Genomic DNA, 23145 nt, shown 5'->3' on the forward strand with positions numbered 1-23145 from the left:
GGAATTTACATCCAGACTCAAATGGAAGCCCCAGCCACCTGCCTGCACAAACCTCACAGTTCCCCATTAAGGAGGGGAAGGTTGTGGTTTCTTGTTCCATGAGGAAACTGAGGCTGGCGAGGGCAAGAAGTGTGCCCAGGTAACACAGGGCGAGTCTGAAACCACACCCCGCCCAGGTTCTCTAGTGCACCTGACCACTCTGCCCCAACCCGATGGGGGCACCTGCCGATCCCTATAATCCATGGGAAAGAGGCCCCTGGGGCAGGGCGCGCTCTAGAATGAACCACCTACCGGGACTGCCCGTGTTGCCCCTCTTCAGACAGTGCCATGGGGTCCTCTCCAGCTCCCCAAGCACCTCTTTGTAGGGGCGAGGTGGGCTGCAGGTGAGGCTGGCGCGGCCCTAGCAGGAAGCAGGGGCTGCAGACACACCTCTGTCCCCAGCTTCTGGCGGGCGGGTGATGGTCTGCTCAGAAGGCGGGGGCACGCCTGCCCTGGCCGGGCCCCAGCTGTCCAGGCCCTGGGCGAACCCCCAGACAGCCCGCCGCCTGGCAGGCCGGGGGAGGGGCCTGCACGGGGACAGGGCCGGCGACAGACTGGCAGCCAGTGGGGGAGAGACGGAGCCGGTGCCAGGGAACAGCGCGCGGGCCAAGGCGCCCCAGGAGCTGGAAGACAGCTTTGGGGAGAAGCGGGGGTGGGGTGGGGAGGGGGGTGTCTATTTTGAATCTGGGGGAGCAGAAGAGGCTGCAGGGGGGGCGGGGAGGAGCGGGCGCCCGGCTCCCACTCCCTCGGCGGGGCGGGCGGGAGGCGCAGGACGCGGCGTCGGGCCGAGTGGGCGCCTCGGGTCGGAGCCACAATAGCGGCTCGTCAGCGCGCGGATTAAGGACTTTGTGGGTTACCGCGGAGGGCGGCGCCGCGCGGATTAAACGCTTTCCCGAGCGCGGCTGGTGGGAGCGGGCGGCGGAGAAGCCCCTCCCGGCCCCAGGCCCCCCTCGCCAGTCTCCAGGCAGAGGCGCGCGGGGGCTGAGCCGGCGCGGGGCGCGCGGGCCGGGCGCGGGGCGGCTCGTCCTCGCCACGGCGGCGCCCCCCGCGATCGCGGCGGAGGGGACCCCCGTTCAGTCGGCGGGGCGCCCGGGCGGGGAGACGCGGGGCCGGCTCTCCGCCCGCCAGCGCCAGACCCGGGTCCCCGAGCTCTGAGCGCGGCACCCCCGGGCGGGCCCGCGGGCTGGGGCTCCGGGCGCTGGAGCCTCGGGAGTGAGCGCGCCGGCCCCGGGGCGCGGACCCCACTTCGGAGCCCGGCAGGCGGCGCGCTCCGGCTGCTCCCCACGCCCTGCCCAGCCGGGGCCGGGGTGCCCGGAGACGCCAGACGGCCCGGCGGGGGCGCCCACGGGCCCGCCCCGCGCCGCACCCCCAGCGCTCCGTAAGTTGGTGCGAGTCGCGCCCGAGAAGTTTGCGCGGAGTCCGGCCCCCCAGGAGCCGCGGGAGCCCGGCCGCCCGCCGCTGCCTGCTGGCCCCGGCTGGCCGCGGGGACCTGGGGGCCGCGGGGACCCGGGGGCCGGGTCTGCCTCCTTGATCTTGGCCTTTTGGAGGTGGACTTGACCATCGCGGCCCGCCGAGTGTGCGCGCGTGCGAGAGGCCGGGGGGAGCAATAAAAGGCAAAGAGAGTCTGAGACAAAAAAGCCGGAGACCGAGCAGGGGTGGGGCGCGCGAGCGGAGGGAGCGCGCGGGGAGGCGCGGGAGCCGGGCCGGGGGCGGGGACGGCGCAGCGCGAGCGCAGGCAGGCGAGGGCCGGCGGTTCTGGGGCTCCCGCGCCCGCTCTCCCCCGCACACCCCCGCGCGGGCGTGCGCACACACGCGCACACACACGCGCGCACACACACACACGCGCGCACACACACGCGCGCGCGCGCGCGCCCGCCGGTCCGGGCCGCCCCTGCGCCGGGCACCGAGGCCGGGAGCCGGCGAGCGGGCACCACGCGCCGCGCCGGAGCCCGCGCCCACCTCGGTGCCTTTGCGCCCCGCAGCGGCGCGCCTGCCCGGGCACCCCGCGAGCCCCGCCGAGGATGGTCAACGATCGCTGGAAGGCCATGGGCGGCGCTTCCCAACTTGAGGAGCGACCACGCGACAAGCCGCAGGTACGCGGAGCCCGAGTGGGGCCGCGGGCGGGCGGGGCGGGGGCGCTCTGGGCCGCGGGGGGGGGGGGGCCAGCGCGGAGGCAGGAGTTTGGGGCGCGCCGCCGGGACACCCGGGAAACCCTAGGCAGAGCCAGTGCCCTCCTTTCCTGCTTCAGGGCGGCTTGAGCTCATGGTTTGGGGTGCCCGCCCGGTGGCATCCACACGGAAGGCCTCCTTAGCCCCCAACACTCCCCGTGCGCGTGTGCAGAGGGAGCCAGGGGCTGAGAGTTCGGTGTGACCAGCCTTTTACTTGCAGGTGTGACCACAGAACTCACCCCTCCTGACCCAGGGGTCCGCGTTTCCTCACCTGGAATGGGCATCTGGACACTGAGTGTCCAGGGCACTGCCCTGTCTAGGCACCCGGCTGACAACCTGCCTGTCCCCTCCCAATCCTCACACTTTAGCCAGCAACCCCCCCCCATCAATCAATACCCGCCTGGCGCAGATGGCTGGGGCTGCATTCTGAGTCTCCGCTGCCGGGCAGGAAAGAGAGACTGGAGGTAGCAGCTCCGGCTGCAGGGACCTCGGCGCTGCTGAGACTTGAACCTGTGTCGGTCCACAAGGTCTGGGTCGCTTCGTTTCACCCGGCCTGCTGCTGCCTCTTCAGGGCCAGAGGAGGGGGCAGGCCTGGAGGGTGCCCAGGGCTGTGCAGGGGAGGCAGGGAGGGCAGAGCCCGGGGCTGGAAGCTGAGTGAGGGGCCGCCTTGGGGCTGCCCCAGGCCCGGCTGCCGAGGGACTGGCGCAGGCAGGCAAATGAGGAGGCCTGCTCGCCACGGAGCGGGGATGTGGGGCTGCCCATTTTAAATTTCAAATTACTCCCAAGCAGATGTCATTGGGGAAGGAACTGTTCACGTTGGCAGCGCAGAAGCGGGGAGGCAGGGGCGCGCCTTGGCAGGAGCTCAGCGTGCTCTGCGCTGTCTGAGGTGACAGGGCCATGGTGTGGGGGTCCAGCCCCTACAGTGTGCAAAGCTCTTTCCCAGCCACCCGCACAATCTCACTTGCTGCAGCTGCCTGGGGGCCAGGCAGGGGACGGTGGCTCAGAGAGGTCAATGTGTGTGCCCAAGTCACACAGCATGTTGGCAGAAGAGCAAGGATTTGAAGCCAGGCCTGACCCCAGGTCTCTCCCATACCTCCCAGGGGTGGGGTGTTCCTCTGTGATGTCAGTTCCACACCGAGCCATCCCCAGGTACAGTCTGTTCCTGCTGAAGTCTGACTTTCTCCCCTCCTGGGAAGAGCTGTCTTACCTCCCAGACTTGTCATTCAGGGTCATCCCCAGCCTGGCTCATTCTTCCTGCCCTTACAGACATGGGCTCTCTGTCATGTGCCAACCCCTAGTCTCACACAAGGCTGCCCATTTCCAAACTTCTGCTGTTTCATCTTGCTGGCACCACCAAGCTCTCAGACACATACACATTCATGCAGAGAGACCCTACATATTCTTCAAAACTTTCTAGAAAGCCACCTCCTCCAGGAAGTCTTCCCTGATGCCCATTGGCCATGCCTCGAAGTCCCAGCGGCACTGAGTCTGTGCTGCTCAGCTGCCTTTTGCTCACAGCCTTGCCCCCTCTTCCTGAGTCCCTCTTCCCTCAGGAGCTCCCTGTGGACACCTCTCCTTCTGGGCCCCTCTCTCTAGCTCTTCCCCTGGGCCCAGACCCCAGCCCTCCCATGCAGCTCAGGTTGTGAGCTGAGGGTTATTTGCTAAATTGAATGGCGTGAAGCTCGGCCAGAGGAACTGTGGAGAGGAGCCAGCCAGGGCCGCTCTGTCTCAAGGGGAGGTGGTTTGCTGGGGAGCTGTTTGAAATGTGACTTTAAAGCCTCCTGGGTGGGCCCCGCTTCCCTCTGCTGTTTGTTCTGTGGGGAGACAATTCTAGCTGCCGCCAGGCCAGAACACAGCTTGGCATCAGAGGCAGCAAGGGCTGCGGCCTCCAGGGCCCGGGGTAAAATCACGTGCACCTCCCCCTCGGGCTTGTTTGAAGCTTCAGATGAGAGGGGAGGCCTCTCCTGGACCCTCCCTGCCCTGGCTCCCTCGGGGTCCGCTCCCTCAGGCCTGGGCCCCTCTCTTCCTTGTTTCTAGTTGCATTTCAGCCGTAGACGTGCTGGGTGACTCTGGGTCAGTCACTCCCCTGTCTGTTCCGGGCTTGAATATCTGTAATATGGAACCCGCCATCCCCGGTCCCTCCGCACGGCCGGGCTGCGGCGAGGGGCCCGTGAAATGCAGCGCGTTCTGCCAACTGTCCAGTGCTGTGCGCTCTGAGGCGGCTGTTCTCAGAGTGGCCCGGCCCCTCCCGCGGCTGTCCGGGTCCCGCTGGCTCCTCTGCCCCGACACCACATCAGACCGTGCAGCTCCCGCCCGGAGCACCCTGAGGGGGTCGCCTCCTCCAGGACCGAGCTGCCGGGGCCACCTTCCCACAGGGTTCACCTTCCCGTTCTCATTTCCAGTGCCGGTCACCCCGGGCCGGCGGCTGGGGAGAGGAAGCCATGGGACGGATGAGGGACGGGAGGCTGGGAAACGGGTGGGGCTTCATGCGAGCCCCAGGGTGCAGACGGGCCGGGGGGAGCTGGAGGGACAGGCCACCTTCCTCCTTGGGCCTGCTCAGCTGGGTGTGTGATCCCCAGGGCAGGGCTCCCCTTTCAGGCCGAGTCGGGGTGTCTGATGACCTCCTCGGCCTGGGTGTCCTGGTCCAGCTGCGTCCGCCCCTGTCCGGCCTCAGCTCCTTATTTGCTGGGTGACCTCGGACAAGCTGCTGGCTCACGAGGGCTTCCCTGCGCCCCCTCTGAACGAGGGGCTCTCACCCCTCGGGGTGGAGGATGACAGTCGGGAGTTCGGGGTTGCTCCGAAGAAAGGACCGAGGGATCGACATGACTCTTCCAGCCCCGGGTCCTCCGAGGGGGCTGGCGGTTGAGCCGTTCCCTGACCAGGCGTCCCGGCGGGGAGGGGGGCTCTGGCTTACCCCAGACCCCGGCCCTTCACGCTTCCAAAACTGCTAAAAACATTCCAGAAAGGAAAAAAAAATCTCCTGGGGAAGTTCTTCCTGGTGTCTAACCCGAACCCTGCACCTCCTCCACGCGGGGCTTGTTGGTCACTAGCCCCTCCCCGGCCGGAGAGCACAGCGGGGGGCCCAGGAGCCCCCCTTCTGGTCAGCTCCTCAGGAGTTCAGTGGCCAGCCCAGGGTGTCCGGCCAGCCCAGGGGTGCGGCTGTGGTGGGCATGCCCCGGGGCCAGGCGTGCAGAGGAGGCCCGGGCGGGGGCTCAGAGGCCGGGGCGCACGAGCCGCAGCGTGCAGGGGACTGGAACAGGCAGGGGGCGGCGGAGGGCAAGGCTGTGGGGGGCTGGAGTGGGCTGGGGCGGTGAGGCGGCAGGGAGATGAGCGTGACTTGGAGGATCTGCACCTTCAGAGGGCACAGCGGGGACAGGAGGCGCCAAGAAGGCAGCGTGGCCAGAGCCAGGTGACTGGCAGTGCGGGGCGGGGGTGAGCGGTGAGGGAGGGAAACCCAGGGGGCACCAGCTTTGGAGTGGACACTTGGCGGGGGCGCCACCCCGGCCGGAAACCAGCAGAGCTCAGGTTTGGGGTGAGTGGGCTGGAGGCCCAGGTGGGTCATCCTGTGTGTATTGGGGGGAGGGAGTTCCCTCCCCGGAAATGGACCCTGAGCCAGGGCTGACTGAGCTGGAGGCTTGGAACTCAGGGTAGGCAGCTGCCCTGGTCCTTGCTCCCTTGAGCTGCTCCCCTGGGGGCTGGGGATCCTCCTCAGAGCTCGCAGAACAAGCCCGCGGGCCCTCCTCCCTCGTCTTCGGGGCCCCAGAATGACAAGCAGAACCATCAACTCCTCACCTGAGGGGTCTCTAGAACTCCCCCCTGCCGGGGCCTGGGGCTCAGGACAGGAGCTGTTCGTGGCCCCAGAGGGAAGGTGAGGACTCCCCAGGGACTAGGGGCGGGGGCAGGGTCTGGGTGCTCATCCCCCACCAGGCACACTCTGTGCCTGAGCCCCCGAGGGCCCCACCACACGCCGCACACTATGGCTCTCCCGCTCCGGAGCCCCACGGCAGGTTTCCACCAGATAAACAGCCTCCTGCCCTTGACTCGGGGCTCCTGGGAGATGGGAGGCCGGCGCAGCTTGCACCCCGATCCAGCTGTGCCTGGACTCCCTCCAGAGGGAGACTGTCTTCGTACGAGGGGTGTGATCTCAACCCAGCCGGGCCTGGGCCTGCTCCCACCCAGCTCCCATAAAAATCCAGGGTGGTGAGTGAGGCCAGGATTGGTTGGCAGGAGGCCTCCTTCACCCTGGCCCCCCGCCCCTCGGGGTTGCCTCTGGGGACTGGGCGCACAGGAGAGACAGCTAGGGCAACCCCCACCTCGGGGAGGCACCCCCGGGGCTTTCAGCCTCCCGCTGCCCCTGACACCGGTCTGTCTCGCTGTCCCCTTGGCCAGAGCTGCCTGGGCAGCCACTGACCTGGGCAGGCTCCGGGGTCCCACAGGACAAAGCCTCTGGCTCCAGCTGGGAGCTCACGCACCTGCGGGCCTTGAACCCCGCGCTCTGGGCTCCCCTGCCTCCCGCAGCCTGGGGTTCCCTCAGGGCCTCCCACCTTCACCCCTAGGGGGAGGCACAGGACATCCGCTTCATCCCGCAGACCCCCCGGGGTGTACCCTGCTCCAGCCTCAAGATCTGCTCAAGACCCCCCTTGTCTCGGGCAGATCCCTTTGCCAGGCACGTAAGCGCAGCCCGGGAGCGACCAGCTCCGCGTTTAAGGTGATCTCCGAGGACGCTGCTCCGCTGCGCGTTTCACCGCCGCCCGTGGAACCCCGGCCTCCAGGGGCCCCCTGCAGCTCCCCCCATTCTGTGCCCTCTGCCTTCCCTCCAGGGACCAGGGCCGGGCCGGGGGGTGAGGAGGGCGGGAGCCCGAGAGGCGGGGGCTGCGGAGGCGCAGGGGACACGGCTGGCCGCGGCCTCTCCAGCGGGGGACCTTAAGCCGTTCACTCGTCGGCTCGAGCTGAGCTGCTCGGGGGCAAGGTGCCTCCCACGGCTCTCGGAGGGTGGCAGGACAGCAGCTGACACAGCCTGGTCTGGACACCCAGTCACGCCGCAGGCCAGGGACCCACAGTCCTCAGCCGGCAGCTGGACACACAGGCCCCGCCCGCGTCCCGGCCAGGGTCACGGCGGCTCCAGTGCGGGCTCCCGGCTCGCCTTGGGTGAGGGGCCGCTGCTCCCTGGGCCTCAGTTTTGCCATCTGAGGAATGAGCCCCAGCACAGCGTGGGGCTGGGCGGCTCTTGGTGGCGAGCCCGGCGTGCGCTCGGCCACGGGACGGTGCCCCCCGCGCGGGAGGAAGCTGCTGGCCGCAGGCGACTGGGTGGGAGGTGGCGTCGCTGGACAGGGGCTAGCCTGGAGGTCATGAGCCTCTGCCCACTGGGCGCTTAGGCCCGGGCCCTCCACCACCTCCCCACGCAGCATGGCCGCCGGGGGTGCGCACCCCCTCCCCGCTCCCACCTCCATCCAGCCGCCAGGACTGCCCTGTGCCAGGTGGGTGGTCCCTGCCCCGGAGGCTCACGGTACAGGCGCGGTTCCACAGAGTTTCCCTGTGTCCAGGCGAGGACACTGAGGCTCAGCAAAATGAGGTCCCCCTCCCAAGGTCAGGGGCAGCACAAGGAAAGCCCCCCCATTGGTCTCCCCGGCTCTGCCTCCTCCGTTCTGCTTTTCCTCCTCGGCATCTGTCTCCCCGCGTCTCTGGCTCTTGCTAGATCGGTGTGTCCTCTGTCTGTGCCCTCTCTGGGGTTCTGTCTCTCGTGACCCCCCCATCCTCTGAAGGGAGTCCTCTGAGCCTTGTCCAGGCCTCCCAAGGGTGGAGCCCTGCCCTGAGCTGCCAGGCCCTCCCCACCGAGCAGGCAGCGCCCAGGCCTGCCTCTGATGCCGCCCATCTCTCTCCTGTCTGTCCGTCTGTCTGTGTGTGCCCGGGACTGGCCCACAGCGGCCCGGCTGCGGCTACGTGCTGTGCACGGTGCTGCTGGCGCTGGCGGTGCTGCTGGCCGTGGCGGTCACTGGCGCGGTGCTCTTCCTGAACCACGCCCGCGCGCCTGGCACGGCGCCCCCTCCCGTCGTCAGCACTGGGCCGGCCGGGGCCAACAGTGCCCTGGTCACCGTGGAGAGGGCCGGCAGCTCGCAGCTCAGCATCCTCATTGACCCGCGCTGCCCCGACCTCGCCGACAGCTTCGCCCGCTTGGAGGGCGCCCAGGCCTCCGTCCTGCAGGCGCTGACCCAGCACCACGCCGAGCCTCGGCTGGCGAACCCGCAGGAGCAGGAGCTGCTGGACACCCTGGCCGACCAGCTGCCCCGGCTGCTAGCCCGGGCCTCGGAGCTGCAGGCGGAGTGCGTGGGGCTGCGGAAGGGACACGGGGCGCTGGGCCAGGGGCTCAGCACCCTGCAGAGCGAGCAGGGCCGCCTCATCCAGGTAAGGGGCCCCAGGGCCGGGGCGGGTGGGGGCTTGCTGTCCGCGGGGCCCACCCTGTGCCGTGCCTGATGTCCATACCCCCTTGGTCCCCCGGTGCCGGGACCAGGGCCTGTGGCTGTTCCCATCGACAGACGAGCAGATGAGGCTGAGCGGTGACCCGCACCCAGCGCCACATGCTCCTGGCCCCAGGGTTCAAACCCAGTTTTTCTCCTTTGTGCCGTGCTGGTGCAGCCCCCGAGGCTGCCGGCATTCAGGTCAATTCGGGGCCCGGGCAGAGGCCGCCCACGCTGGGTGCAGGGGAGACGAGGGGAGGCAGGATGTCACCTCCATCAAGGTTCAAGGTCCCGTGGTCCCGTGGCAAGTCCTCTTCCCCCGCTGTGCTGCCAGGCCCGGAAGAGGGGCGCCCCCGCCCCGGTCCCCCCCACCTTACGGCCATTCAGTGAGAAGAAGCGGCCAGCTGAGAGCCCAGCCAGAGCCTGCCCTGTCCCAGCCACTCCGTCGCACCCCTGCCCAGTCCCAGGCGGGCCCCGCAGGCTCCCAGCAGGCCCGAAGGTCTCTGGCACGTCCTCGGACCCTCCCCCTCACAGCGCCGGGGATTTCTGGCCACTTTGCAGAAAGGAAATCGAGACTAGTGATAGGTGGTGCTTGGTGCAGGGCACCGGGAGGGGGTCAGGCCTGGCCTCTGGCCTCTGGCGCCCTGCCCAATTGCCACCCCTATCCATCACCCTGTGACTCAGGCCCTCCGGGACAAGCAGTCAAACCCCACTGACAGCGGCCCCAGCCCCTTCCAACGCCCTGCCCAGCAGCCCTAGACCATGGGCAGTGGCCCCTCTCACGTGGCGCTGCCGTGGGGAGTGCCCACCGTCAGGCGGTCTCGGTGACTGATGGGGCCTCCGGGGCGGGGAGCGGGGCGTTCTCATCACCAGCCCCCACCCACCCTGCGCTCACAGCTTCTGTCCGAGAGCCAAGGGCACATGGCCCACCTGGTGAGCTCGGTCAGCGACATCCTGGACGCCCTGCAGAGGGACCGGGGGCTGGGCCGGCCCCGCGTCAAGGCTGACCTGCAGAGGGCCCCGGCCAGGGGATCCCGGCCCCGGGGATGTGCCAACGGTGAGTGGCTGGGTGCCAGGCCCCGTCCCCCAAAGGCAGGGAAAGCTAGGGAGAGGGTGACCTGGTGATGAGGTGCCTGGGGCCCAACCTCGCTCCTCGGTGGCCTCCTCTTCACCCCCAACACCCCACAACCCTGAGAAGACCAGCCGCTGCTGGCCAAGGCCCCTGCGGCCTCACCCCCGCTCCTGTGGATCCCGGACCCTGGGCCCACCCTCAGATGAGGAAAGTGAGTTCCGCGCGGGTGCCTGCCCAGGCCTCGGGGAGCGGCGGGGCCAGGTCTGACCCCGAGTGGGCTGTGGGGCCCACGCGACATCGCCGGGTGGACAGATGGACAGTCAGAGAGGCCCGGGGCTGACAGGAGGGTGGGCAGCCCAGCGCCCGCCAACGCCCTGACCCGCCTCCCCTGCCCCAGGCTCTCGGCCGCGTGACTGCCTAGACGTGCTCCTGAGCGGGCAGCAGCAGGACGGCGTGTACTCCGTGTTCCCCACGCACTACCCCGCCGGCTTCCAGGTCTACTGCGACATGCGGACGGACGGCGGCGGCTGGACGGTGAGTCCCAGCGGGGCGGGGGTTGGCCCAGGAGGCCTGTGACCCTGGGGTGCTTGGAGCAGCCTCTCAGTCTGCCTCCCACCCTTAGTTTAGCCCTGCCTGGGCAATCTGTCACCCCCACCAGCTCGCCCACGATCTCCCCCAAAGTCCACACCCACAGAAGCCAGAACCAGCAAGTATGCGTCCCAGCTAAGCCGGGGGGCCCGGAGTGTGCCCAAGCCAAGCCAGGGGGCCTCTGCGTGTGCCCAAGCTGAGCTGGGGGGGCCTGGCACGTGCCCAAGCCAAGCCGGGGGGCCCAGTGTGTGTTCTGGCCCAGCCAGGGGGCCCTGGGAGCTGCCGTCTCCTGTCTTGAGCTGCCTTCTGCCCAGGAGGTGTGGCCCTGCCAGAGCAGTGGTTAGGGGGCCCTGGAAGGTGTCCTGGGGTGTTGGCAAGGTGGGGGACCTGTGCTGACATGTCTCCAGGGTGCTCACGTGTGGAGTTACAGGGCGCAGGGTCAGGAGGTGAAGGGGCGGGCGCAGCTGCAGGCATCAGCGAGCTGAGACCCTCCCATGCAGTCTGGGCGGGCGAGAGGACGCTGCCCGTCTCACCAGGGAACCAGCGAGCGAGCTCGTTGACTCTTCAGTGCCCTCATATCCAGCGAGAAGAGATGGAAAATTCCAGAGGGGGCTGCATAGAGGGATGTGAGGCCGGGGGCAGCCTGGGTCAGTCTTGAAAGGGGTCAGCTGTTTCGGGGCGGGGGTGAAACGGAGGAGGCCCCACCTGCGCGGGGCTGGGGGGCGGGGAGCACATCGGAGGGCAGAACCTGCCTCCGGGAGCTTGTGTGAGAGCAGCTGAGACTCCCCAAAGACCCCAAGACAGACGTGCCTCTAAACCACTCTGCAGGCTCTGGAGGAGAGCTTTTAAATGTGCCCGGTCCACGTCTGGGGCTAAAAGCTCTTTTGTTTTCCTAACTCAGAACGTGTGAGTTATGGCTCCTGCCTCTGGGAGCCCCTGGGCAGGCAGAACAGCACAGACGCACCAGAGCCCAGAAATCAGCGTTAAGGGCCGGGACAGGCTTAATGAAAGACCGAGACGGCGGCCAGGCCGTGCGTCTTCCCAGCGCGTGGGCTTCCAGTCTCCCGGGAAGTCAGTCAGGATTTGGGCGGGAGGCGGGTAATTCCGAGGCCTGGCTGGGCTTCAAGCCGTTAGAAGGGAGTCCGCGGAACGTGGCTTGGCTCAGCCCTCGCCCAGAGCAGGGTCAGATCTGGGCCCCCGGAAGAAAGGCAGAGCTGGGCTGAGGTGCTTGCTTGGCCGATCAATGTTAATATCAAGAGCAGTCTTGACCCATAGACCTCCGGGCATCTGTCAGGATCACCTGCCACGGGGAATCTCTCGCAAGCTCAATTGTCGTTTGGGAAGGAGGTGGCCGACGCCTCCCGGCCCTGTTGCCATCCATCCTAGTTAGGCTGCTTGTCCAGGTGCCGGACCTGAGAGCCGACCCTGGATGGCTCTGCTCACTGGACAGGGCGCCAGGCTGGACAATCCAGCCAGCACCTGCTTCCTGCCAGCCCAGGCGGCACTTGACAGTTTATAGATCGTATACTGCTCCGACACCCTCCCACCTGCTGGAGGCCCACAGGGCAGCCTCAGAGAGGGCAAGAGATTTGCCTAAGGCCGCCCAGCAGATGAGTGACCCACTGGGGCAGTGCCCAGGCCAGAGGCCCAGCCTGGTGCTCAGCTGTAGCATGTCTGTGACGCTGGTCCACCAGTCCAACCCCAAGCACCAACCACAGGGATGGGCAGCGAGCTCCCAGCTAGTGGGGAGCAGGCAAACCAGCTGACCTGGGTGAGGGCTGCAGGTCTGGGGTGCCCTGGGGAGCTCCGAGGAGAGCCCCCAACCAGCCCGGGGCGACCAAGAGAGGCTTCCGCTCAGGGCAGGCCCGAGCGCTGGGGACGAAGCGGGTGGCATGTTCCAGACAAAGGGCACACGTGTGAAGGGCCGCAGGGGCTGCGGGTGTCTGGCATGTTCTGGGTTCGAGGAGCTGCTGGAACATGAGCTTGAGGGGCCGGGGTGGGGCAGGGGAGGCGGGGTGGGTGGACTGCCCACACCGGGGTCTGCCTGGGGTTCTGCCCCGCGCCCCATAATCACCGAAGGCACAGAAGGCAGCCTGTCCAGCGCCTCCCACCCGGGGACCGCGAGCTGAGACCCCGAAGCCCCGTCCCGCCGGGCCACGCTCTGCCAGCCGGGGCATGGTTGGCGCCGGCAGCTGGCTCACATGTGCCTCAAACAGGCCCTGCCGGGGGAGAAGGCCCCCCTCTCCGCCTTCCGCCTTCCCCCTCCTGCCCCTCCCTCCCCTGCCCTCCGCAAGCCCCTTTCCCGCCCCACCTGAGCGCCCCAGGCGGGAGGAAAATCCCTCCCTCACTCGGAAGACATCAAAGGAAGCGCAGCCGGCAGCCAGATCAGACGCAGGGAGAGATGAAACGCTCCCTGGGCGCCCCCCTCCAGGAGCAGCTCCTGCCAGGGCGCCCCCCTCTGGAAAGGCAGGGCCTCAGGACTCCGGAGTCCACCAGACAGGACACCCCCCTGGGGACACGGCTCCCCCCGGCGGCCAGCGCTCCCCGTGCAGAGGCCGCTGCTGGCCCGCTCAGGGCGGACTCCCCGGGAGGGGGCGCAGGCCTGTCACTACGCATGACGGCAGCGCAGGCCACTCCACGTGCCCTGGACGCCTTCCCCAGAAAGCCCCTCCTCCTCCCCCCCCCCCCCCAGCGGCTGGGGCCGTGGGGGCGCTAGTCTGTGCCGAGCACTTGAGAAACGGCAGCCTCGAGCCGAGCTTGCCAGGAGCCGCGGCCGGCCTGCCAAGCCTGGGAACGGGGCACGGCGCCAAGCCCGGGGGTACCATTTTCAGTCAACAACAGGCGTGGGCCCGCTTCCTTCTGGGCGAGGCGGCTGGTCCTGGAAGGAGGGACGTGGTGCCGTCAGACCAGCCGCGTTCCCTTGTGTCTCGGCTGAGACCCTGCAAGGCTGCGGGTGGGGACTTCGCAGAAAGGGAAACTGAGGCTGGGAAGGGGTCGTGCCTTGTTTGCAGTCACATGACCTGTGAGAAGCAGAGCTGGGATTTGAACTCGGCTCGCCTTATTCTGGAAACTGTGCTCTTGCCGGCAAGCCCTGAGGCCTCCTGGGGGTGCTGCCCGGAGGCGTCAGGAGGGATTTGGGGAAGCTGGCGGAGCTGCCCAAGGTCACCTTTGAAGGACCGCGTTCGCTCCTCAAGGCCAAGTTCTTAGTTCTTTGAAAACGAGAACGCCCTGCCACGGCCCTCCCCACCTCCTCCCAGAATCCCCGCGCAGGTGGACGCCGCAGCAGCACAGCCAGCACCGCTGGATTCTGCCTGCAGCGGGTTTCTGTAGCAGCTTCATCACAGTCTAGGAGAAATCCCAGGTGCTGCTTCCTGGGAACCCTGATGAGTCGGCAAACACCCCCTTCCCTGCTTCTGGGGTTTGGACCCACCCGTCCCTCAGCGCTTCTGACCACCTTCAAGACTCTGCTCAATGTGCGGTTCAGCCGAATGTCTCTTCCTCCAGGAAGCCCTCCTGGGCCACCCTCCCAGTCACCCCAGCAGATGGCTTCTCCTCTGAGCTCCCGGCACATGTTACAGCAGCTGTTGGCACCCTGAATGCTCGGTATTCCAGCACATTTAACCATCACCCAAACTCTGAGCACAGGGCCGTTAAAATCCCCATTTTCAGATGAGGAAACCGAGGCACTAGATGGAAGAAATGCGCCAGGCTGGGAGCTGCCTGCAGCTGCTGACTTCCGTGCCCATTGCTCCTGGGTCTGAGCTACCTGAGGGCTGAGAGCGCAGGCACGCTGCAGGCACCTGGGGCAGCCTCTCTCCCTTGGCCAAAGAGAGAAGCCAAGACTGAGGCCGCACAGCCTGTTGCTGGAGTGAGAGAACCTGGGTCTCCTGGGGGTCAGCCCAGGGTGCTTCCGGGGCTCAGCCGTGCTCCGCCACTGTGAGGGCTGGGTCGGCTCCTGGGCGTGGGAGGAGCAGTGCCCCTCAGCCACCCTCAGCCTGGGGTTTTGGACACCATCGGACCTTCTCTTCTGGCCTCAAGGCTGAGGCCCCCCGGGCCTGCAGAGTTCACCCCGCCCCTCCCAACCTTGGTCTTCCCATCTGCCAAGTGGGCCCACGGCCACCTCGCTCCTGGGCAGTGGGGGAGGGCCGTGGCTGTCCTCCAAGCATTGGCTGGTGCCAGCCGGGGCGGACCTGGATGTGGAGGATGTCCGCTCCGTGCTTGGCACCCCTTTGCTGATAAGGAGCAGGTCTTCAGAGCCCAGCCCAGGAAATGAGTTTGGGGGCGCCTGGAGCCCCAGAGCAGCATGCCCCAGGGACACGTCTGACAAGCTGGGACAGGCAGCCGCTCTTGTCGCTCCCTCCTGCTTCCTTCAGCGCCGCCCGGCACCATCTGCAGGACCATGTGGCCGAGCACTCCCTTGGCAGGGCCCGCGGGCTGGGGAGACGCCCGGTGGCGGGCAGCAGGCTTCCGAGAGCGCACACCCCGCAAACGCACCAGCCGCCGGGCGACGAGGGTCCTTCTGCAGCAGCCGCTTTGCAGCCCGGGGCCGGGAGCTGGCCCAGGAGCCTGACGGCTGCGTGTTTCAGCCTCAAGGGGAAGAAACCAGCGTTTTGTTTCCGTGTTGCCCCTTACGGGGAGCTGGTGTGCAGGCAGGAGAGGGGGGCCCTGCGTCCTCTCCTCCCTCCCCTCCGGGGGCGTCCTGTCGGGCTGAGCCCGCCTCCGCCGTCGAAGGCCATCCGCGGGGTGACTCGCGCGCCCTCACCCCTGGAGCCCGGAGACCCCCTGGAGCTCGGAGCCACAGGGCCCCTCGGGCAGGCGTCGGCACCAGCAGGACCCGCGTCCGGGGAACTTGCAGCCGCTCTGCAGGGGCGCACGTAGGGGAGGCCGGCTCCGGAGGCCGAGGTCCTTGCTGGGCCGCCCACGGGGGCTCCTGCCTGGCAAGGCGGCCACCTCCTGGCCGGCGTCCCCACACGGTGGGTCGGGCCCGCCCCTCGTGGCCCAGGCCACAGCGACCCACCGGCAGACCACCGCGGCTGCTCAGGGGCCTGCCGCCGCCTCCGGAGCTGAGCGGCCTTTCCAGGGTGAGGAGGCGGCCCCGGTGCCCTGGCCGTCCTCACCCGGGGCCAGGCCGCGTCCGGGTGGCCGCGGTCCCGAGACAGGCCCCCAGCTCGGGTGGGGGGAGAAGGGGCCGCACACGGTGGGCTCACAGGCCAGCTCTGGGCGCGGGGCGCCGGGCCACGCCGGCTCTGGGACGCCCGGCGACCAGCACCGGCCAGACCGGGGGTAGGACGTGGCCTTGGGTGTCCGGCCGGCGCAGGCTGAGGGCGGCGAGTGGGGTCGGGCTGCCGGCTCTGCAGCTCGTGTCCCCTGAGCGCCGACGGCCAAGCCTCTTGCTCTCCTTCCGGAAGGCTGTGCTCACGGGGCGCGGGTGGCAGCGGGTGCCGTGGGCACAGCCTGTGGGGCCGGCCTCCACCACCCACCCCACAGCCTTCCTGCCCACCTTCCCCTCACACCCAGGGCTCCCCTGTCCAGCGTCCAAACTTCATGTCCTGCCTGTGCACCCCACTTTCTACTTCCTCATAGTGATGACGGGAACAGCCGGGAGCAGGGCCTGTCAGGGGGGGAGGGAGGTGGGGGGCGGGGACTAACCAAGCCACCTGGCAGGGGCAGGGGCTCCAGGAACCCACCGTGCTCCGGGCCCCGGGGCACACCCACTCTCTCCCCGCTTTCTGGGGTTGTCCCCTGAGCCCAGGCCGCTCCCCTGTCCTCTTCTACCCAGTGGGCTCTGACAGTTTCCCCAGCTGGCACCTGGCATGGAGGGGCTCAGTGGGACCCTTGGATGAATGAAAGAGGTGGGGGTGGCCCCAGGGTGACGGGGAGAGAGGTCCAGGGCCCAAGCCTGGAAGGAAGAGTGGGTGCGGGGCCGAGAGGGCAGAGGACACCCCCTGTGTCTGCGCTGTGCCCTGAGCTTCTTCCCACAGCCGGGGGCAGTGGGGGTGGTGGGGGTGGATGCTGCAATCTGCATTTTACAGATAGGGAAACTGAGGCTCAGAGAGGTGGAGTAAGTCACCAGGGCTCTGGGGCCCGGCCCTAATACCGGGGCCTTTCTTCCTCCCCGAGACCCCTCCCACCACCGCCTCCCCTCCTCCCAGCTGCGGAAGCTTCTGGGAGGGACAGCTGAGCTCCTGGCAGGATTAAGCCTTTCAAAGGGCACGTGCTCCGGATCCCAATCCCGCATCGATACTGCTCTCCAGGCCCCTCAGATCTCCCCGCGCCTTATCGAATTTCTTCCCCAGCAGCCCTTCTGAAGACTCACGGCTCAGGGCTGCCACGGAGTCCGGGTGTCCCCTCCCAACCCGACCTGACGTCAGGCCCCCCCAGCACCCGGCCTGTGATGGACGCCCCCAGGCGCCCCCCCACCCCCACCCCCGCCCTGGCCGTTCTGGGCCACTGAAATCAGGCTGCTTAGCTCACAGGCGCGGCTGCCAAACCTCGAGGACCTCAGACGGCACAGATGGAGGCGCTGGGGCGAGGGGGTGCTGCCTCGGCAAATGAGCAAGGAAAAGGCTTGTTAAACAGAAAGGGCTGGAGCGGGAGGGAGCCAGGAACGGGGCTGTCAGCGGATCTTGTAAATACTCGAGGCCGCTCCGGCCCGGACCAGCGTGGTACTTATTTCAAAGCAATTTAACCGATGGGATTCCCGACTCCCACATCAAGAATGTTATTAAAATGAAGAACAGCGGCAGCTGGCGGCTCATCGGTACCCGGGTCACACCCCAGCCGGCTGCGGACGCCTCCTGCTCCCCCAGAAGCGACTGGGGCTCCGCTTTCCCAGGCCCCCATCCCGGCCCCGGCTCTTTGCAGGGGGGGCCGTGACTTCAGGGGAGGCCAAGTCTGGGAGTGCGTGTCAATTCGCTTTTAAAAGCTCGAGAATGAGTTTCTGTTTGGCTTGTTTGGACCTGGGCACATACATCGGGCCCATCTCCCCCTTGCTTGACACACCGAGGCCCGAGCAGGCCGAGGACCCGTCCGAGGTCCCCGGGGCACGTGTGTTTTCTCTCCCCCACCCCAGCCCACGGCTGTCCCATCTTGGGGGCGGGGGGTGCATTCAGCCCCACCGTCTGCCACCTTGAGGCGCCGAGCCCCTGCTGTGCTCCGGCCCCTTGGCCCCTTGCGAGCGGTTGGGGGACACCAGCGAGGGGCGTGGGGGGCCTGAGCTTGGTGCGCGCCCCCAGCCTCCCCTCCTTGCAGGTGTTCCAGCGGCGGGAGGACGGCTCTGTGAACTTCTTCCGAGGCTGGGAGGCCTACCGGGACGGCTTCGGCAGGCTCACCGGGGAGCACTGGTTAGGTGAGCGCCCCGACCCCCCGCGCGAGCATTCCTGCTGAGGATCGGCCCAGGCGGCCAGGTCCGGGCCCCTCCGTCCGCCGAGTTTCCCAGGCCTCAGCCACCGCTCGGCTCCCAGGGGCCGCCCGGGCCAGCGAGCAGCCGTCAGCAGGAATGAGGTCAGTGACACGAAGCTGTAGCCGCGTGCAGGCAGTGCAGTCACGCAGTGGGGTCCGTGGGGGCACCAGGGCAGGTGGTTACCCCGGGTCCAGTGAGCTGTGGGTGGCTCGGGACCTTCTGGAGATCCTGGAGGTCCAGGCAACCCCCAGACGGCCCTGTTCCCGGGGTCGGCGTGCCTGGTCACGGCGCTCCCGGTGACCCACAGCGCGCCCCTGCCTGCCCTGCCCCCTCTCACAGCTGGCACACAGTAGGGCTCTTACTGCTCCTTACTGTTTGTCTTAAAATCACCCCGCAGTTTAAAATTTGAATCTTATATCATTTCATCCTAAAGACAAACATCCACAGATATCACAGATCTGGGGTCCTGGATGTGCTCGGCGGAATTATGGCTAAAGTTGGGGTTCGGGATGTGATTCCCAGACCCAGAAATACCATATCACAGGGCACAATTTGCCATTTGAAGCACGTTTTCACAGGACATTTTCCCCACCCCGAAAAGCAGAGGGCATGGGGCGAGGGGCGCCTGAGCACCATCTGCAGGCCCTTGTGCACCTGCCCCGGAGCCTCCCTGGCAGCGCATGAGGGAGAGGGAGCCCGGACATGAGGGAGCACGGGCAGGAGGGAGCTCGGGCATGAGGGAGCACGGGCAGGAGGGAGCGCGGGTGCGAGGGAGCCTGGCAGGAGCAGAGCCAGGAGGCATGTGGCTGGCGAGGAGCACCCCAGGGGGCTGAGCGCCAAGGTTTAGTCTCCAGTGGGGTCCAGCTCTGTCAGGGCCTCCAGTAGAACCCCTGGTAGATGGGTCGGCTGGTCCCGGTCATGGGGTCCCCCGCGGCCACTCCCCTGTGCACGCTCCCCTGGGCAGTAAACTGTCCGCCTCCCCCCAAACGGCGGTGCGTGAGGGAAGGGCCCTCTTGGCCTGACCTCTGCTGTGCCTGCTGCCACCCCGCGGTGGGCGCCACGACCACTGCCCCGACCCACTGGCCTCCTGTGTGCCGGCCCAGGTGCGCGGACCTGACACTCACCCGGCCTCGCAGGGCCGACACAAGTCACCAGCCAGCATGTGTGAGCGTGAGCAGGAGTGTGCACGCGTGTCTGCGCGTGTTGTCGGGGTAGGGCGCCCAGGCAACCTTTGAACCGTGTCCTGACCTGAGTGAACAAAAGCAGGGGCAGGACGGGGGTCGGGGGAGAGGAGCTTCCAGGTAGGGAGATGGCCCCCCGAGCCCCCCCCCACAGGGCGTGTGAAGACGGGAGAAGGCGCCTGGGCCAGCGCTGCATCACCACCCACCCCGCTGGCACCGCGCTGACGCCTCCAAGGCTCGAGCATCTTAATTGAAATCTATCAGCAGCCACTGAGTGGGCGGAAGCAGCTAAGCAGGCCCTGATTAGCTCCAGGCAGACAGTGAGCCCTGACGAGAATGTCAACTCGAGGCGGCCCTCAGCACCCCTGCGCTGCTCCGTCCTGCTTCCCACACTCCCGCCCCCTCCCGCCAGCGCTTTGTCTTTCCTATTGAGTTACGGGAGCTCTTTACATATTAAGGTGATTGGTGCTTTGCCAGATGCACACGATACACAGTCACGCCATCATTTTTCTATTTTCTTTTTGTAGCACTATTGCTTGTGTCCTGGAAGTTCTGAATTACTATGAATTATTCTGCCAGGCTTTTCTTGCATATCTCCTGGGTTTCAGACCCTGCTTTCACCTCCCAGTTTTATTAAAAATAGACTTGGGGGCCTTAATCGCTGCCTCCTTCCTTGTTCTCTGAGATTTAGGTTCTGATGGGTCAGCTCTGGGCTCACCATCCAGGGGGCCAGAGAGGTGGGGGTTTCGATTATTCCAGCAGATCAACAAGGGCTGGAGAAACCCAGAGAACAGTGATGGTGGGAGATGGAAGGAGGGAGGGAGAGAGCCAGAGGTGCTCTTGGGGAGAAGGGTGATGAGCGTGAACCAAGTCCTGAGGAACCCTAGAGGCCCCGACATCCTTTGGGGCACCCAGAGACCCTCCTAGGCCCCAGCTGGCCCATCAGCACAAAGCATTCCCAAAGCCGGCAGGGAAAGGGATCTTCCAGCGTGCCTGCTGCACTGGTCCTCCTGCCCTCTTCCTGCATGGGGTTATTTATCCTGGGCCAGCACTGAAGAAGAGGAAGGAGCCTGGGCAAGCTGGCCTGGTTCAAGCCCAGCCGTGTGCCCTGGGCCAGCCGCTCGCCCGCCTGGGCCTCACTCTCCTCCTCAGCTATCAAGCGGGAAAGGAACGGCACCTGCCTCATTGCACGCGGCGGCGGCGAGCACCTGGATAATGTGTGCAGCGGACCGGGCCCCGTCCTAAGAGCTGTCCAGGGATTCTTTAATCAAATTGGACTCATTCTAATTCCACCGGACTCATTGATCCGCAGGAAGCTCAGGACGGTGCCCGGCATGTGTGAGCCCCTGCAGGTGGCCGCTGCTGTCTCTGCTGCCCGTCCTTTACAGTCGCTGGAACCCCCTGGCCCCTCACACCCGCCCCGTGAAGCCCACTCCCCAGTGCAGACTGGGGTCCAGAGAGGGGGTGTGGCTTGGCTGAGACTCCAGCCCAGGAGGAGCAGAGCGGGCAGGAGACCAGTCCCTTGTGCTCTCAAAGCCCGGGTCCTCACTGGGTTCCCTTTGGGTGCTCCCCAGGTTCTCGCTGCATCCCTGGGGAGGAAGATGGACAGAGGGGGGGACACTGGACGAGCAGGCCCATGCTGCTCTTCTCACGGGCATTCTTTGCCCTGACCCAGACTCGCAGCTGGACGGGGAGGGGTCCGCTCAGCCCTCGGGCCCGTTAGCTCACACGCGCTGACCTGTGCACGGCTGGACACCCAGGAAAGGCAGCAGGGAGAGGCTGATGAAATGTCACTAGACGCTGATAACTTGTAAGGGCCTTAATTAAATGTCCTGTTAATCAAGAGGTAATCGAATTGGTAAGGAAACACCTTGAGTGTGTGTGTGTGTGTGTGTGTGTGTGTGTGTGCGTGTGTACGTGTGCTTGCATGCAGGTGGGTAAAGGAGAAAGGGGGAGCCTGGTGTGAGACCCCCGAGCTTGGGTGTGGGAGAACTGAGGGGGAAGAACAGAGAGGGGGAGGAACCGGGTCAGGGGTTGGGGTACACAGTGAGGCCCTGGAGACAGGAGAAGCTCAGACAGCACCTCTGCCTCTCACCCACTAACCTGCATTTATTGAGCACCTGCTGTGTGCAGGGTGCCCTCAGATGCTGGATCCATCAATGAACAGGACAGACATGTTCTGTGGAGCTTCCACATGGGGGGGGTTGGGCAGGGAAACAGGCACCGGGACACAGAATGAGAAACATGGACGGACGGGGCGCAGCTGGGTTGGCAGAGGCTGTCCTCGCCCCGACTGAAGGTTGGGCAGCCTTCCTGGGGGTAAGACTGGGAACGAACAGAAAGTAGCCAGGTGAGGAGGAGGGAAAGGTGTCCCAGCAGAGGGAACAGCATGAGCAAAGGCTCAGAGGCAGGTTCAGTGTGTGAATACCAGATCTCATCTGCTGGAGCCCAGCGTGAGAGACTAAAGGTGCCACCGCCCTTTCTGCAGATTCCTCCTGACCCCTGCAGTCTGTCTGCAGTGTCCAGCTCACACATCCAGAACACACAGCCTGACTTAAAGCGCCAGAGAGCAGCACACGTGAAACACTGCTCGTCCTTGGTGCCCCGCTACCCGCAGGCCGGCGGGAGGAAGTAGCCCGCGGCTGGCGGACACAGCGGCAGTTGTCGTCCCTTACTGAGGCCAACCGCGGGGGCTGTGCTCTTGCCATCCTGCTCCCTAACTTCTGCCCGCTCTCCCCCACTCCAGGCCTCAAGAGGATCCACGCCCTGACCACGCAGGCTGCCTATGAGCTGCACGTGGACCTGGAGGACTTCGACAACGGCACGGCCTATGCCCGCTACGGGAGCTTCAGCGTGGGCTTGTTCTCCGTGGACCCCGAGGAGGACGGGTACCCGCTCACCGTGGCCGACTACTCGGGCACCGCAGGTGGGGTAGGGCTGGGGCAGGGCATGGGGCGGGGCATGGGGCGGGGTGGGGGACAGCCGGGTCTCCCCACTTGGGAGGACACAGGAGGCCGTGCAGGTGAGCGCTTCCGTCCTCCCGGCTCGCGAGCCCAGCTTCTCGCCTCCAGTTGCAAGGCCCCCCCAGGGTGAGGTCGGCAGGGCCCGGTGCCCACTTTGCAGAGAGGACAGCGAGCCCAGGGCCAGGATTCGGGACCCTGGGTTTGGGCTCTGCTGGGTCTCTAAGGTGGGGGCCGGAAGCCTCCTGCCCTGGCTCCTCCTCTCACGGCAGGCAGCAGGGAGGGCCCCGGGGGTCAGGGCGCGAGAGGGCCGGGCGCAGGGCCGCCCCCCCGGGCGTGGGGGCGCGGGGTGCAGGCTGCGCCCGCGCTGCCCCTGAGCGCCGGCCGCGCCCGCAGGGGACTCGCTGCTGAAGCACAGCGGCATGAGGTTCACCACCAGGGACCGCGACGCCGACCACTCGGACAACAACTGCGCGGCCTTCTACCGCGGCGCCTGGTGGTACCGCAACTGCCACACGTCCAACCTCAACGGCCAGTACCTGCGCGGCGCGCACGCCTCCTACGCCGACGGCGTCGAGTGGTCCTCCTGGACCGGCTGGCAGTACTCGCTCAAGTTCTCCGAGATGAAGGTCCGGCCGGTCCGCGAGGACCACTAGACCCGAGACCTCACGGCCGGCCCCGCCCCCGGCCGCCGGCCCCGCCCCCGGCAGCCCCGCCCACTGCCGGCCAACCCCGCCCACTGCCGGCCCGCCCCGCCCACGGCTGGCCCACCCCGCCCACTGCCGGCCCCGCCCACGGCTGGCCCACCCCGCCCACTGTGGCCCCGCCCACGGCCTGCCCCGCCCATGGCTGGCCCACCCCGCCCACTATGGCCCCGCCCACTGCCGGCCTACCCCGCCCACGGCCGGCCCCGCCCACTGCGGCCCTGCCCACCCCTCCCACGGCTTGCCCGCTCCGCCCACTTCCGGTCCGCCCCGCCCTCAAGTCCATCCTCCGCCCGCGCACTCCGAGCCCCGCCTGCAGCCGGGCTGACCCGCGCGCCACACCCGCCTACCCCTGAGAGCCCTCCTCACCCTCGCGCCGCCCCAGCCCCCGTTTGCCTCTGCTGATGGGGACAGGGCAAGCGCGACCCTCGAGTTCCGCCTGCCCGGACCGCTCGGGGCCCGGGTCTGCGCTGCGCCCCGCCGCCCCCGCCTGGCGCCCGCCCGCCTGGGGCCGCGCAGACCCGGAGCAGATCCGAGGGGCGCGGCGGTCTTTGAATCAGGCCTGAGGCCCGTCCC

The 23145-nt window shown here is 67.3% G+C and overlaps 1 protein-coding gene across 1 annotated transcript; it reads left to right on the forward strand.

Annotated features, from left to right (window-relative positions):
• Nucleotides 1–1908: 1908 nt before the first annotated feature.
• Nucleotides 1909–22571, forward strand: FIBCD1 (fibrinogen C domain containing 1). Its single transcript, XM_037494187.2, has 7 exons — nucleotides 1909–2132; nucleotides 8130–8609; nucleotides 9560–9719; nucleotides 10132–10268; nucleotides 17574–17670; nucleotides 21652–21831; nucleotides 22262–22571. The coding sequence occupies exons 1-7, from the start codon at nucleotides 2061–2063 to the stop codon at nucleotides 22519–22521; spliced, it is 1386 nt and encodes a 461-aa protein (XP_037350084.1). The 5' UTR covers nucleotides 1909–2060; the 3' UTR covers nucleotides 22522–22571.
• Nucleotides 22572–23145: the final 574 nt, after the last annotated feature.

Source organism: Talpa occidentalis, unplaced genomic scaffold (assembly GCF_014898055.3).
Source record: "Talpa occidentalis isolate TD23 unplaced genomic scaffold, MPIMG_talOcc4v2.1 talOcc4.7, whole genome shotgun sequence".
NCBI classification, from domain to species: Eukaryota; Metazoa; Chordata; class Mammalia; order Eulipotyphla; family Talpidae; genus Talpa; species Talpa occidentalis.

Bases quoted from the DNA above. Each gene is read 5' to 3' on its own strand.
- FIBCD1 (XM_037494187.2), top strand. From the start codon at position 2,061: ATGGTCAACGATCGCTGGAAGGCCATGGGCGGCGCTTCCCAACTTGAG. The intron at 2,133-8,129 runs GTACGCGGAGCC...ACTGGCCCACAG, and splicing joins GACCACGCGACAAGCCGCAG to CGGCCCGGCTGCGGCTACGT. The intron at 21,832-22,261 runs GTGGGGTAGGGC...CCGCGCCCGCAG, and splicing joins CGACTACTCGGGCACCGCAG to GGGACTCGCTGCTGAAGCAC.